At 39.5% G+C, this 13809-nt stretch overlaps 1 protein-coding gene across 7 annotated transcripts in view; it reads left to right on the top strand.

Annotated features, from left to right (window-relative positions):
- Positions 1-13809, top strand: part of Drc8 (dynein regulatory complex subunit 8) — a 119705-nt gene that overhangs the window by 68701 nt on the left and 37195 nt on the right. For 4 of the 7 annotated variants that reach the window (XM_087906094.1, XM_087906093.1, XM_087906095.1 and 1 more), the window contains one exon: positions 13510-13585. In XM_087906094.1, coding sequence (XP_087762220.1) covers positions 13510-13585 — 76 coding nt within the window. Of the gene's footprint in view, positions 1-13505; positions 13586-13809 lie in introns of all 7 variants that reach the window. The other 3 variants (XM_087906096.1, XM_087906097.1, XM_085687641.2) reach the window with 1 other exon arrangement.

The raw sequence follows: 13809 nt of genomic DNA, 5'->3' as shown, positions 1-13809 counted from the left end.
AATTGCATTTTCTTTTTTATTAAATTAATTTAAAAATGTTATGTGTCTGTTTTGCCTGTATGTATGTGTACTACATGCATGCAGTGCCCTTAGAAGTCAGAAGAAGGTTTAAGTTACAGTTACAAATGGCCACGAGCTGTTGTGTGGGTCCTGGGACTGAACTGAGTCCTCTGTGAGAGCAACCAGTGCTCTTACCCCTGAGCCATCTCTCCAGCCCCATCCAGTGTTTTTCCTACATTAACTCTATAAAATAACTCTTCTAAATTGTGAATAAATTTTGCAAATTGCCAGTTGGTATATGTTGGCATTTCTGCTTGAGTAATAAACCAACCCCTTTGGATAAAATTATGCCATAGGTATTTAACATATATAAACAGGTCTTACATGTATTTGCTTCAGATTCTGAACTGTTAAACTGAGTATATTAAGCTTTAGCTATAACTGGAGGTTTCTCTCCTTCCCACCAGTTCCCAAATAACCACTCTGAGGCTTAATATTAATTACAGATTGGTTGGCCTATTAGCTCAAGCTTATTATTAACTAGCTCTATAACTTAAAATAACCCATTTCTGTTATTCTATATTTTACCATGAGGCTCATGGCTAGTCACCTCACATCTTTCTTCCCTGGCAGCTGCTCTAGTCTCCCTGCCTCTGCCCTTTTTCTCCATGTATTTCTGTTTGGATTTCCTACCCGGTTCTATTCTGCCTGACTATTGGCCATATCAGCTTCTTTAGTAATCAATGGTAATAAAACATATTTACAGCATACAGAGACCTCCTACATCATTTCCCCTTTTCTGTCTAATCAAGAAGGAAGGTTTTAACTTCAGCATAGTAAAATTAACTATAAATTATCAAATAAGGATTACAGTTACAATATTTAGTCTATTTGTATTTGGCAAAAATTAAAGAAAATACTATCCTATCTTTGTGAATCTGAAATTTAATATCTAATTTATCGTGTATTGTAACTAAAGAGAACTATAATTATTACTATCTGTCTCCTAGCAGAGCTCTGTTTTAGGCTTTCTGCTCTCTCCCACTCTCCTCTGGTCCCTCCCCAATGCTGGGGTTGAAGTCAGGGCCCTGAGAGAGCACTAGGTAAGTTCTCTGCCAGAGAGTTCTACTCTTCCCCTTTTTTGAAATCTTGGTAGTCATTTTTCTGTTCAGTGGCATGCTCCCAGTTAACATGTTTGTACCAAAATTTTCCATTTTCCCTGTGTGTTTGTTGTCTACATGTGTGCGAACACATGTATGTGTGCAGGTGCATACATGTAGAAGCCAGAGGCTAACACTGGTGTTTTTCTTGATTACTTTTGTCCTTATACATTGAGGTCAGTCTCTTACTTGAACATGGAACTTGCCTGTTGGCTATTCTAGCTATTATGTGGGCTCTGGGGATCTGAACTCTGGTCCTCATGCTTGTTGAGCTAGTGCTTTATCCACTGAGTCACCTTCCCTGCCCAAATTTCCCCTTTTGGAAGACTCTTGTCCTTTCTTTTGCATTCTTTAAAAAGTATTTTTATTAATTCCTTGAGAATTTCTTACAGTGTATTCTGATCATACTTGCCCCCACTCCTCTCCATAAGGTCTCCTAGTACCACCCCCACATCCTGCCCTGCCAAATTCATGTGTGTGTGTGTGTGTGTGTGTGTGTGTGTGTGTGTGTGTGAGAGAGAGAGAGAGAGAGAGAGAGAGAGAGAGAGAGAGAGAGAGAGAGAGAGAGAGACAGACAGACAGACAAGGTCTTATTCTGCAGTTCAGGTTGGCCTGTAACTTACTATGTAGACCAAGTTGTTCTTGAATTCATGTTAATCCATCTGCCTCAGCCTCCCAAATGCTGGGGTTGTAAATGCCATTCCTGGCAGTTTCCCCTTTGTGGTGGGAACATCATGGCTTATTTATCTTTGTTTACCAGACCACAATAGTGAGCACAGTTAAATATATACTGTGGAAAAGCATTTGCAGTATCCCTGAAAACGAAAACTTAAAGCATAATCTGAATCACCTGCCCCATAGAAACAACCCACAGTGAACTTAAGTGGTCTCGTTATACAGTTAGGAAGTTAATGAGGTGACAGATATGTTAATTGCCTTAGTTGTTATAATAATTTCACTATATGTGTGTATCAAAGCATCTTGCTGTATCCTTTAAGTATATACAATTTTAATTTGTTAATCTTTCTTCAATAAAACACCTAAAGAATTTAAAACAACAGAAATATGATGAGAATTCTTTTTTTTTTATCTTTGTAACTTTCTGCTAAAACTATCCCAAAAGGAAACTAATTATTTAAATATGAAATCATTTATAATAAAATAGTTTGTCACCTGTTAAACGTTCCATGAATGTCATTTAGAGTAGTCATGTTTTAAATGCCTTTGCTTATACATGTATAGAGAACATACTAGATATGGCCTCTAGAGGGCAGTGTTAAGTCATGGAAAGAATTTTACAATTTCAAAATGGAATTCTAAAAACCATTCAAAATGGACTTCAACAATTATGTGTGTGTGCACATGTATGTGTATGTATGGTGTGTGTGGCCACACACATGCATGCCACAGTGGATATGTGAAGGTCAGAGAACAACTTTGCGGAATCTGTTCTCTCTCTCTACTTTCCCTCGGGTTCTGGGACTGAATACCGTCATCAGGTTGGTGCAGCAAGTGTTTTTGCCCTTGGGACCATCTTGCCATCTGTTTTCCTAATTTTAAACCACAAGAGTCTGTTTATATTCATTTTCCTTTCTCTCTCTCTTTTTTAAAACTGAAGAAAATTTATGCTAGGCATGATGACAAATATTTATAATCCTAACACTGGAGATGCTGAGGCACAAAGGTTAAGAGTTTTAAGGCCAACCTAGGTAACATAGCAAGACCCTGTCTCAAAAGGAAAAAAAAAAAGGAAGATAGAAAAGAAAAAAAAAACTTTATACAGGCTTTGCTATTCTGATTTGTTGGAGGTCTTTTTTTTAACATACATTAATGTGGTTGTTTGAATAGGAATAGCCCACATAGGCTCATATATATGAATGCTTAGTCATCACTGGGGAGTGGAACTGTTTGATGTTAACAGAGGTTTCTGTCCCACCAGGTCCTATAGCCGTTTATTTCCAAATAAATCACACAGAGATCTACATCAATTGTAAACTGATTGGCCTACTATCTCAGGCTCTTCTTATTAACTCTTTCTTACATCGTACATTAACCCATTATTCTAGTCTGTGCTAGCCATGTGGCTCGGCACCTTATTCGGTGAGGCAGTCACATCTTGCTTCCTCTGTGTCTGGGTCACGACTACAGTCTGCATAATCTTTTTCCCAGAATTCTCCTGTTCTCATTGCCCCGCCTCTACTTCCTGCCTGGTCACCCCAATCAGCATTTTATTAAAAATAATACATGTGACAGGGTAAAAGACCCTTGTCCCACAGCAGTTTGAAAGGATTAGGAGATTTGATCTTGTTAGAGGAAATGTGCCACTGTGGGTGGACTTTGAAATTTCAAAAGTTTATGCCAAGCCCAGAGTTCCTCTTTCTCTGCCTGGGGCTCTCAGCTACTGCTCTAGCACCTGCCTGCATGCCACCATGCTCCCAACCATGATGATAATGAACTAACCTCCTAAACTGTAAGCAAGTCCACAATTAAATGTTTTCTTTCAAAAGATTTGCCATTGTCATGATTTCTTCACAGCAATAGAACATTAATTAAGACAAGTATAAAACTTTTTTAACCTCAAAATTATCTGTGAATCAAAAACCATCTGTAGAGGTTCAACACTACTCTTCTCATTACTGAGGCCTTGTGAAGATGAGGGGATCTGGAGAGGAAGCATAAAGTGAAGTGGAGTTAGAGAACTGAACTTTGGAATACTAAAATCAATAGGTTGAAGATCTTTATGGGCAAGAAGAGACTGGTTTTGTAAAGGTAGATATTGCCTGATCCATAGCTGTTTAGGGAACAAACAAGTATTAAGGGATGTGAAGGATGGTTGTCCTACTCTGGACCTGGGAGGAGAAACTGTGGTTGGAGTGTAATATATGAGAGAAAGATAAATTTAAAAATCTGTTTTCAGTTTTATATATATATATATATATATATATATATATATATATATAGTATGCACATACATGAATGCATGCATGCATGCATTCATACATACATACATATGCAGGTAACTAAGAATTGCTGAGAACTGGGGACATAATCTTCCCTAGAGCACCACCCAATACCAAATGATCAGCCCTGAAATACACATACAAGTAACATTATGTGCCCTGGTCTGGTTGTGTTTATATATTTAGGAATACATATACATGTAACAAAGAGGTCATAAACTTAAAAGAGAACAGGGTGTTGGGTACACGTGGGGGGATTATATTCTAAACTCTAAAGAGAGGAAAGGGAAGGGAAAATGATGTAATTATATTATAATCTCAACAAATAAAAAAGAATCAATCTCATGAGATCATTTATAGAGTAGTAATCTTTTCTGGATTGATTGATTAGTATGTGTGTCAGTGGGTTACGTGTGCCACTGTACATGTGTGGAGGTCAGAGAACAGTTTGCAGGAGTCAGTTCTTGTCTTCCACCCTGTGGGGTCCTTGGAGAGAACTCAGCTTGGCAGTGGACACCTTTACCACTGAGCCGTCTCACTTCCTTACAGTGAAAATATTAAGATTAAAAGATTGGACTTCCACCCTTATTCCTTCATAAATTGCTAGTCATGTTTGATTCTATCCTAGATCATTGGGCTATCCAGTCTCTAGTTCCTGACTTTCCAGCCAGTGTCAGGAGTGGGCTCCATCTCATGGTGTACGTCTCAAGTTGGATCAGTCATTGGTTGACCACTCCCACAAGATCTGTGCTACCATTACCCCAAGACGTCTTGCAGGCAGGACAAACTGTAGGTTGAAGGTTTTGTGGTTGGATTGGTGTTCCAATCCCTCCACTGGAAGTCTTGCCTGGTTACAGAAGATGGCTGGTTCAGGCTCTGTATCTCCATTAATAGGAGTCTTTGCTAGGGTCACCCTTGTAGGATTCCAGGGAGTTTTCATTGCACTAGGTTTCTACCTCACCCCTAAAAGGTCCCCCAATTCCAGTTGCCTCTCCCAGTACTCTTCCCCCACCTGATGCCTCCTGTTCTCATTGCCACCTGCCCTGAGTACACCCACAAAATTTATGCTGTATCCCTTCCCAGGGAGATTCATGCCCCCTCCCCCAAGCCCTCCTTATTACTTAGCCTCTCTGTGAATCTATGGACTGTATCATGACTATCCTTCAATTTACAGCTAATATCCACTTGTGAGTGAGTACATACCATGTTTGTCTTCTGGGTCTGAGTTACCTCACTCAGGATGTTTTTTTCTAGTTCCATCCATTTGCCTGCGAATTTCATGTTGTCATTTTTTTTAAGCAACTAAGTAATATTCTGTTCTGTAAATGTACTGAATTTTCTTTATCCATTCTTAAGTTTAGGAACATCTAGGTTGTTTCCAGTTTCTGGCTATTATGAATAATGCTGCTATGAGCATAGTTGAGCAAGTGTTCTTGAAGAATAGAGTGTCCTTTGGGTATATGCCCAAGAGTGGTATAGCTGGGTCTTGAGGTAGATCAATTCCAATTTTCTGAGAAACTGTAATATTGATTTCCAAAGTGACTGTACAATTTGCACTTCCACCAGCAATGGAAGAGTGTTCCTATTGTTCCACATTCTTGCCAGCATGAATTGTCAATTGGGTTTTTAATTTTAGCCATTCTGACAGGTGTAAGATGGAATCTTAAAGTCATTTTGATTTGCATTTCCCTGATGGCTAAGTATGTTGAACATTTCTTTAAGGGTTTCTCAGCTATTTGAGATTTCTCTGTTGAGAATTCTGTTAGATCTGTACCCCATTTTTTAAATTAGATTATTTGGTTTGTTGATGTCTAGTTTTGTAACATGAGGGCCGGTTTGTTAGGGTATAACATGAGGGCTGGGCTGCTTGTTAGGATTTCTGTCCCGCCCAATACCCCACAGCCGGCAAGCCCCAAAGAAAATCACACAGAGATCTTCATAAGCTATAAAACTGATTGGCCCATTAGCTCAATCTTCTTATTATCTCTTGTAGCTTATATTAACCCATTATTCTTATCTATGTTAGCCATGTGGCTCAGTACTTTTCTCAGTGGGTTATGTCATATGTTGCTTCTTTGGTGGTCTGGGCTGGACTGGGAGGAATGGGCTTCCTCCTTCCCAGCATTCTCCTGTTCTACTTCCTGTCTGGTTTACCCGCCTATACTTCCTGCCTGGCCAATCAGTGTTTTATTAAAATACATGATTGACAGAATACAGATAATTCTCCCGCACCATAGTTTCTTGAGTTCTTTATATATTTTGGGTTTTACCCCTCTGTCACATTTGGAGTTGGTGAAAATCTTTTCCATTTGGTAGGCTACAGTTTTGTCCTATTAATGGTGTGTTTTGCCTTACAGCAGCTTTTGTCAGTCTATGTGCCTGCACTATTGATATTCTGTTTAGGAAGTTGTCTTTGAGTTTCTCTCCATTTAATTTGATGTTGGCTATAGAATTGCTATAAATTGCCTTTATAATGTTTAGGTATGTCATTTGTATTTCTGATCTCTGTAAGACCTTTTCATGAAGGGGTGTTGGTGTTGGATTTTTTAAAAGGCTTTTTCAGCATCTAATGAGATGATTATGAGGTATTTTTCTTTCAGTTTGTTTTATATGGTAGATTACATTGACAGATTTTCTTATGATGAACCATTCCTGATCAAATAGATCATAATCTTTTTGATGTATCCTTGGATTCAATTTGCAAGTATTTTATCGAGTATTTTTGCATCAATGTTCAAGAGGGAAATTGGTCTGTAATTCTCTTTCTTTTTTGAATCTTTGTATGGTTTGAGTATTAGGGTATTTGGGTGTTTGGGTATTAGGGTATAAAATGATGCACTGTTCCTTTTGTTTCTGTTTTGTGAATGATTTGAGGAGTATTGGTCTTGGTTCTTCTTTGAAAGTCTGGTTTTTTTTTTATTTTTTGGTTGGGAGACTTTTAATGACTTTTAGTGGTTATAGGTCTGTTTCAATTGTTTATCTGGTCTTGATTTAACTTCGGTAAGAGGTATCTATCAAGAAAATTGTCCATTTCTTTAATGGAAATTTTGTGGAGAACAGATTTTTGAAGTATGACCCAATGATTCTTTGGCTTTCTTTACTGCCTATTGTTATGCCCCCCTTTTTATTTCTGATTTTGTTAATTTGAATATTCTCTCTTTTAGTTAGTTTGGGTAAGGATTTGTCTATCCTGTTGATTTTTCTCAACCAACTCTTTGTTTCATTGATTCTTTGTATTGTTCTCTTTGTTTCTATTTTATTGATTTCAGTCCTCAGTATGATTAATTCCTGCTTTCTACTCCTCTTGGGTATTTGCTTCTTTTCGTTCTAGAGCTTTCAAGTGTGGTGTTAAATTACTAGTATGAGAACTCCATATTTTTTTATGAAGTCACTAAGTGCTTTGAACTTTCCTCTTAGCACCACTTTCATTGTGTCCCATAGGTTTGAATATGTTGTGTATTCATTTCATTGAGTCCTAGGAAGTCTTTAATTTCTTTCTTTATTTTTACTTCAACCCAGTAGTCATTCAATAGGCGGTTGTTTATTTTCCACGAGTTTATAGTTTTCTGCTGTTTCTGTTGTTGTTGAAATACAGTTTTAGTCCATGGGTGGTCTGATAGGATTCAAGTGGTTACTTCAGTTTTCTTGAGACTTTCAGTTTTTGTTGAGACTTGTTTTGTGACCTAGTATGTGGTCAATTTTGGAGAGTGTTGAGAAGAAGGTCTATTCTTTTGTATTTGGGTGACATGTTCTGTAGATACCTGTTAGGTCCATTTGGTTTATAACGTGTTAGCTCCATTATTTCTATGTTTAGTTTTTGTCTAGATGACCTGTCCATTGGTGAGAGTAGTGCACTGAGGTCTCCTGCTATTAACGTGTGAGGTTCAGTGCATGATTTAAGCTTTAGTAATGTTTCTTTTACAAATGCCCTTGCATTTGGGGCATAGATGTTAAGAATTGAAACATCATCTTAGTGGATTTTTTCTCTGATGAGTATAAAGTGTACTTCCCCATCACTTTTGCTTAATTTTGGTTTGATGTCTATTTTGTTAAATATTAAAATAGGTATACCAACTTGCTTCTTGGGTCCATTTGCTTGGACAATCTTTTTACAACACTTTAATCTGAGGTAATGTCTGTCTTTGAGGTTGAAATGTGTTTCTTGTTTGTAGCAGTGGGATGGATCCTGTTTTTGCATCCATTCTGTTAGCCTCTGTCTTTTTATTGGGGAATTGAGTCCAGTGATATTGACAAAGATTAACGACCAATGATTGCTAATTCCTGTTATTTTGTTGTTGATGATGGTTTTGTGTATATTATGCTTTCCTTCTTTTGGTTTTGCTGATGTGAGGTTATTTCCTGTATTTTCATTTTCATGGGTGTAGTGAACTTTCTTGGGTTGGAATTGTAGGGCTAGATTTATGGATAGATATTGTTTAAATTGGATTTTGTTATAGGATATCTTGTTTTCTCCATCTGTGGTGATTGAAAGTTTTGTTTGGTATTGTAGTCTGAACTGTCATCTGTGGTCTCTTAGAGTCTGCAGTACATCTGTTCAGACCCTTCTGGCTTTTAGAGTCTCCATTGAGAATTCAGGTGTAATTCTAATAGGTATGCCTTTATATGTTACTTTGTCTTTTCCCCTTGCAACTTCTAATCTTTCTTGGTTCTGTACGTTTAGTATTTTGATTATTATGTGGTATATGGACTTTATTTTCTGGTCCAATCTATTTGGTGTTCTGTAAGCTTCTTGTACCTTTATAGGCATGTTCTTCTTTAGGGTAGGAAATTTTTCTTCTATGATTTTTGTTAAAAATATTTTCTGGGACTTTGAGCTGGGATTTTTCTTATATTCCTATTATTCTTAGATTTGGTCTTTTCATAGTGTCCCAGATTTCCTGGGTGTTTTGTGTCAGGAAACTTTTTTTAGATGTAAAGTTTTCTTTGTTGTATCTATTTTTCTATCGTATCTTCAATGCCTGAGATTCTTCCTTTCATCTCTTGCATTCTGTTGGTGATACTTGCTTCTGTAGTTCTTGTTTACTTACCTAGATTTTTCATTTCCAGAATTCCCTCAGTTTGTGTTTTCTTTATTGCTTCTATTTCTATATTCAGGTCTTGAACAGTTTTATTTGTTTCCTTCACCTGTTTGGTTTTTTCTTGGTTTTAAAGAATTTATTAATTTCCTCTAATTGTTTGTGTTCCTGGATTTAAGGAACATATTCATTTCCTCTTTAAGAACCTCTATCTTCTTCATAAAGTTGGTTTTAGGATTGTTTTCTTGTGCTTCAAGAATTTCTTGTGTTGGAATTTTTAGGTCTTGCTGTTGTAGAATAACTGGGCTCTGGTGGTGACATATTGCCCTGGCTGTTACTGGTTGTGTTCTTACACTGGTGTTTAGGCATCTGGGTTTGGAATGATTATAGGTCCAGGTGCTGATTTCTGAGTTTGTCTTTGTTGGATGGGTGCTTTGTTCCTTCATTTCTGTTTCCTCTTTGGTTTTCTGGTTTTTGTGACCTGGGTTTCTGGCTGCCTGTGTGACCTCTGGTCCAGCAGGGAGTCTCTGTTCAAGTTGGGGGCTGGACTTCGGGCTACTAGCTTGGCCTTTGGTCCAGCACGGGATCAAAATTGGGGGTGGGACATGATAATGAAAGGAGGGGCATTGGGGATAATGTTGAGGTGGTCACCAAGAGAGTGGAGGAGGTCTGTGGGTAGACTGCTATGGCTGGTGTGGTCTATGGTTCAGCAGTGAGTGTCTGCCTGAGATTGCCTATCTATTTTTCTGGCTGGCATAGCCTACACCAGTTCTTTTAACGGTGTGGCTTGTACCTGAGCAATGGGTATCCTGAAGGGGAGGGGGCATGGCAGCAGGGGTGGGTGGTGGAACTGGAAGGGGGTGGCAGCAGGTTGGATCTTTGGGATCCAAACTGAGTGTGGGAGGGTTCCAAGGGCAGGTGGGCCTCTTACCCATTCCTTTGTTTGCTGTGGCCTGCACCTGAGCGGCAGATATCTCCAGACTTTCTTCTTACAATATGTTTTGATTATGGTTTCCCCTTCTCCACCTCCTCCCAGATCCTCCCCTCCTCCTCTCTCACCTAAATCCACATTTTCTTTTTCTCCTTAGAAAACAAATGGGCATCTAAAGTAATAATAATAAAAGCACACAATTAGAAATCAATATATATATATATATATATATATATATATATGCAAAAGACCTGTAAGGTTGAAAAAAAAAGACCCCCCCAAAAGTACCCTTGATTTTGTCTTGTGTTAGCCATCTACTGCTGGGCATGGTGCCTGCCCCTAAGAGTGGTTTGTATCTCCAGTGAGACTCTATTGGACAAAATTAATTGTTCATTTGTAAGTGGTTGTCAATCGGAGATAGTGTCTGGGTTAGGGATGGGGGCTTGTATTCACTTCCCTCTCAACACAAGACCCCCTCTGGCCCAGACCCGTGCAGGCCCTGTGCATGCTGCCACCGTCTGTGGGTCCTTACGTGTGTCAAGCCTGCTGCACTTAGAGGCCCTTGTTTTCTTGGTGTCATCAATCACTTGTGGCTCTTAAATCTTTCTGTGTCTTCTCCAGCAGGGTTCCTTGAGCCCCGAGGGAGGGATTTGGTGAAGACATCCCATTTAGAACTGCATATTCCAAGGTCTCTCTCTCTCTCTCTGCACCTGCACGTCATCCAGTTGTGGTTTTCCATGTTCATTCCCATCTGCTGCAGGAGAAAGCTTCTCTGATGATGACTGAGCAAGGCACTGGTCTATGAGTAGAGCAGAATGTTATTAGGTGCCTGTAGTTCTTTGTCAAGGGTTGAGGCTGCCTGAGCTTTGCCATTTCATGTTAGCATGTGTATTGGTGGTGTCCTTATTCAGGTCATGTTTAGGCAGCCATGTTGGCGGACTTCATGGGCATAGATTCTCTGAAGTTTTCAGGAGATACTGAGATTGACTTTTAAGAAGTCTGCCCTGAGGTTTAAACCCCAGAGTACATAAACACTCTACCATGAGCTGCACCTGTGTCCAGATAGTTAACTTTTAAGTCTCTATGTTTTGGGAGTTTCAGACTACTGCCCAAGTACAACAGAGCTATATTAATATGATGTCAAAATGCTCAACTCAGACCTCAGAAGAAGCTGCAGAAATTGCTCACATACCAATGGGTACAGAAATTCTGAAACATGATGTCCCTGGATGGTTTAATTTTCTCTGATAATGGAGTCTGAAGACTCTACTCACACGAGGTATGAATCGCATATGAACATTAAAAATAGTTGTCATTTGAATGACAGCGCATTCTACTTAATAGCCACCTATAGATTTATTTTTTGTTGAAACAATAAATCTCTTAAAAACTCATCTGTTGAATTGGGATCTATGAGCCTTTTAATAAGATTTTTGAAAGAGAGTGCAGAATTTATAGCTCCATATACATCGCCTGACATGGAAGTTAAGGTCAGTAGAGCCCTGTTCACGCAGTCTGTGGCTAGCTGAACTATGACTAGTTGAACCCTGAGGCAAAAAGACCGTTTCAGTCTTATCTTGTAGCACTAGGCACCAAAAGTTCTTATTTTGAGAATAGTATTCTCTTAACTTAGGGTAGCAGAACAGAGTTCTGTTACTCAGAAAGTATTTCATAAGTCCAAGGCTGATTTGAGATGTAGGTCGGTCCTTGAGATGTTGACTGGCCATAGCCTGATCTCATTCAGTATTCTTCGTTTCAAGGGAAGACAGTGCATTTGTGCAAGTCAGAATCTGGGAGTCATCTCAGATGCTGTTCTTCGTTATCTGTAATGGGTGAATGCAGTCACTCTGTCAAGTCTTCCTGAAGGTCTCCTGTCACACACCCACACACCCACTCTCTTCATGGCCACCGCTCCAGTAGGCACCATCATCCTTTGTCTGAAGAAGCCACTTCACCCACAATAGAGTGATCTGTCACACATGCACCTATAAGACCAGTTTGTTTTCACACTCTTCTCAGGATAACAGATATCATCCTGGTAAGGTCTCTCTTCAGCCTCACCCTGAAGCACTGCCTATTGACAGAGGTTTTCTGTCACACCAGGTCCTATATCCATTTAGTCCCAAATAAACACACAGAGGCCTACATTAATTATAAACTAATTGGTCTATTAGCCCAGACTTCTTATTCCAACTCTTATAACTCATATTAGCCCATAATTCTTATTGGCGTTAGCCATGTGGCTTGGTATCTTTTTCAGTGAGGCAGTCATATCTTGCTTCCTCTGTGTCTGGATGACGACTGCAGACCGAATCTTTGCTCTTCCCAGGATTCTTCTGTTCTCCTTGCCCTGCCTCTACTTCCTGCCTGGTCACCCCACCTATACTTCCTGCCTGGCTACTGGCTAATCAGCGTTTACTTAAAATAGTGATGGGGTACAGACCATTGTCCCTCAGCAACTGCCCTTGTTGGGGTCTGTGCTCCAGCCTCACAGCCGCTTCTTACCCTTGAGAAACCAGCCCAAACACTACTGTTTGCCAGTGACTTCCCTGATGCCCTGATCAGAGACGTTTCCTGTGCTCTCTGCTCCTCTAGACCTGCACTCCTTTACTTATGGTGTTCACATAGGTCTAGAACTAGACATTCAAGTCAGGCATGGTGGTTCATGTCAGACATACCACCATATGGGAGGCTGAGACAGGAGGATCATTGCAAGTTTGAGGTTACCCTATATAGTAAAAACAAGTTGGATATGTGGTATTGTGGTGTGTGTATGTGTGTGTGTATGAGCATACATGCCAGAGGTTAACTTTGAGTGACAATCCACTGTGATGCAACTACACACATTGCTTTTTAAAATTTTATTTATTTATTTATTAAAAATTTCCACCTCCTCCCTTTCTCCCATTTCTCTCCCACTCCCCCCTTCCCCCTCCCTCTCCAGTCCTAAGAGCAGTCAGGGTTCCCTGCCCTGTGGGAAGTTCAAGGTCCTCCCACCTCCATTCAGGTCTAGGAAGGTGAGCATCCAAACAGACTAGGCTCCCACAAAGTCAGTCCATGCAGTACAATCCAAAACCCAGTGCCATTGTCCTTGGCTTCTCAGTCAGCCCCCATTGTCAGCCACATTCAGAGAGTCCGGTTTGATCACATGCACACATTGCTTTTGATGTGAGGGCTAGGAGTTGAGTTTAGGTCCTCATGATTTCCTGACAAGCACTGTTTTGACAGCTGTCTCCCCAGCTACCAGTGTTGCGGTATTTTGAATTATATGTGTCTCTCCTACAGAAAACAAGTGTCACAAGTTGCATTTATGCCCATATTCTCATCATCAAGTTCCAATACTGGTTCAGTGTTTGAAAAAGAATTAGTTGTCCAATATATTTGTTGAATGAATAAATGACTGTTTTCAATTGTTTAGGTAGAGGAAGAGGAACCAACTGGATACATTCGATATGAAAAATTTCTTCCAGTGATGACCAGAGTACTTCTGGAAAGAAAGTAAGGAAGCAAATACTTTTTTTTTTAATTTTAAGGCACGATAACTAGAACTACATTAATTTCAAAACATTTGACTTGGCCAGCTGTGATGCTTTATGCTTGTAATTCCAGCACTTGAGGCTGAAGCAGGAGAATTGCCACAAATTTGAGGCTAGCCTTAGTTGCATAGTTCCAGGCCATCCTGAGCTACAGAGTTTTGCCTCAAAACAAAACAAAACCACTTG

This window comes from Myodes glareolus, chromosome 5 (genome assembly GCF_982192425.1).
Source record: "Myodes glareolus chromosome 5, mMyoGla1.1, whole genome shotgun sequence".
NCBI lineage: Eukaryota > Metazoa > Chordata > Mammalia > Rodentia > Cricetidae > Myodes > Myodes glareolus.
Note: the sequence above shows the minus strand (reverse complement) of the source record. Positions and strands in the feature narration are given on the sequence as shown.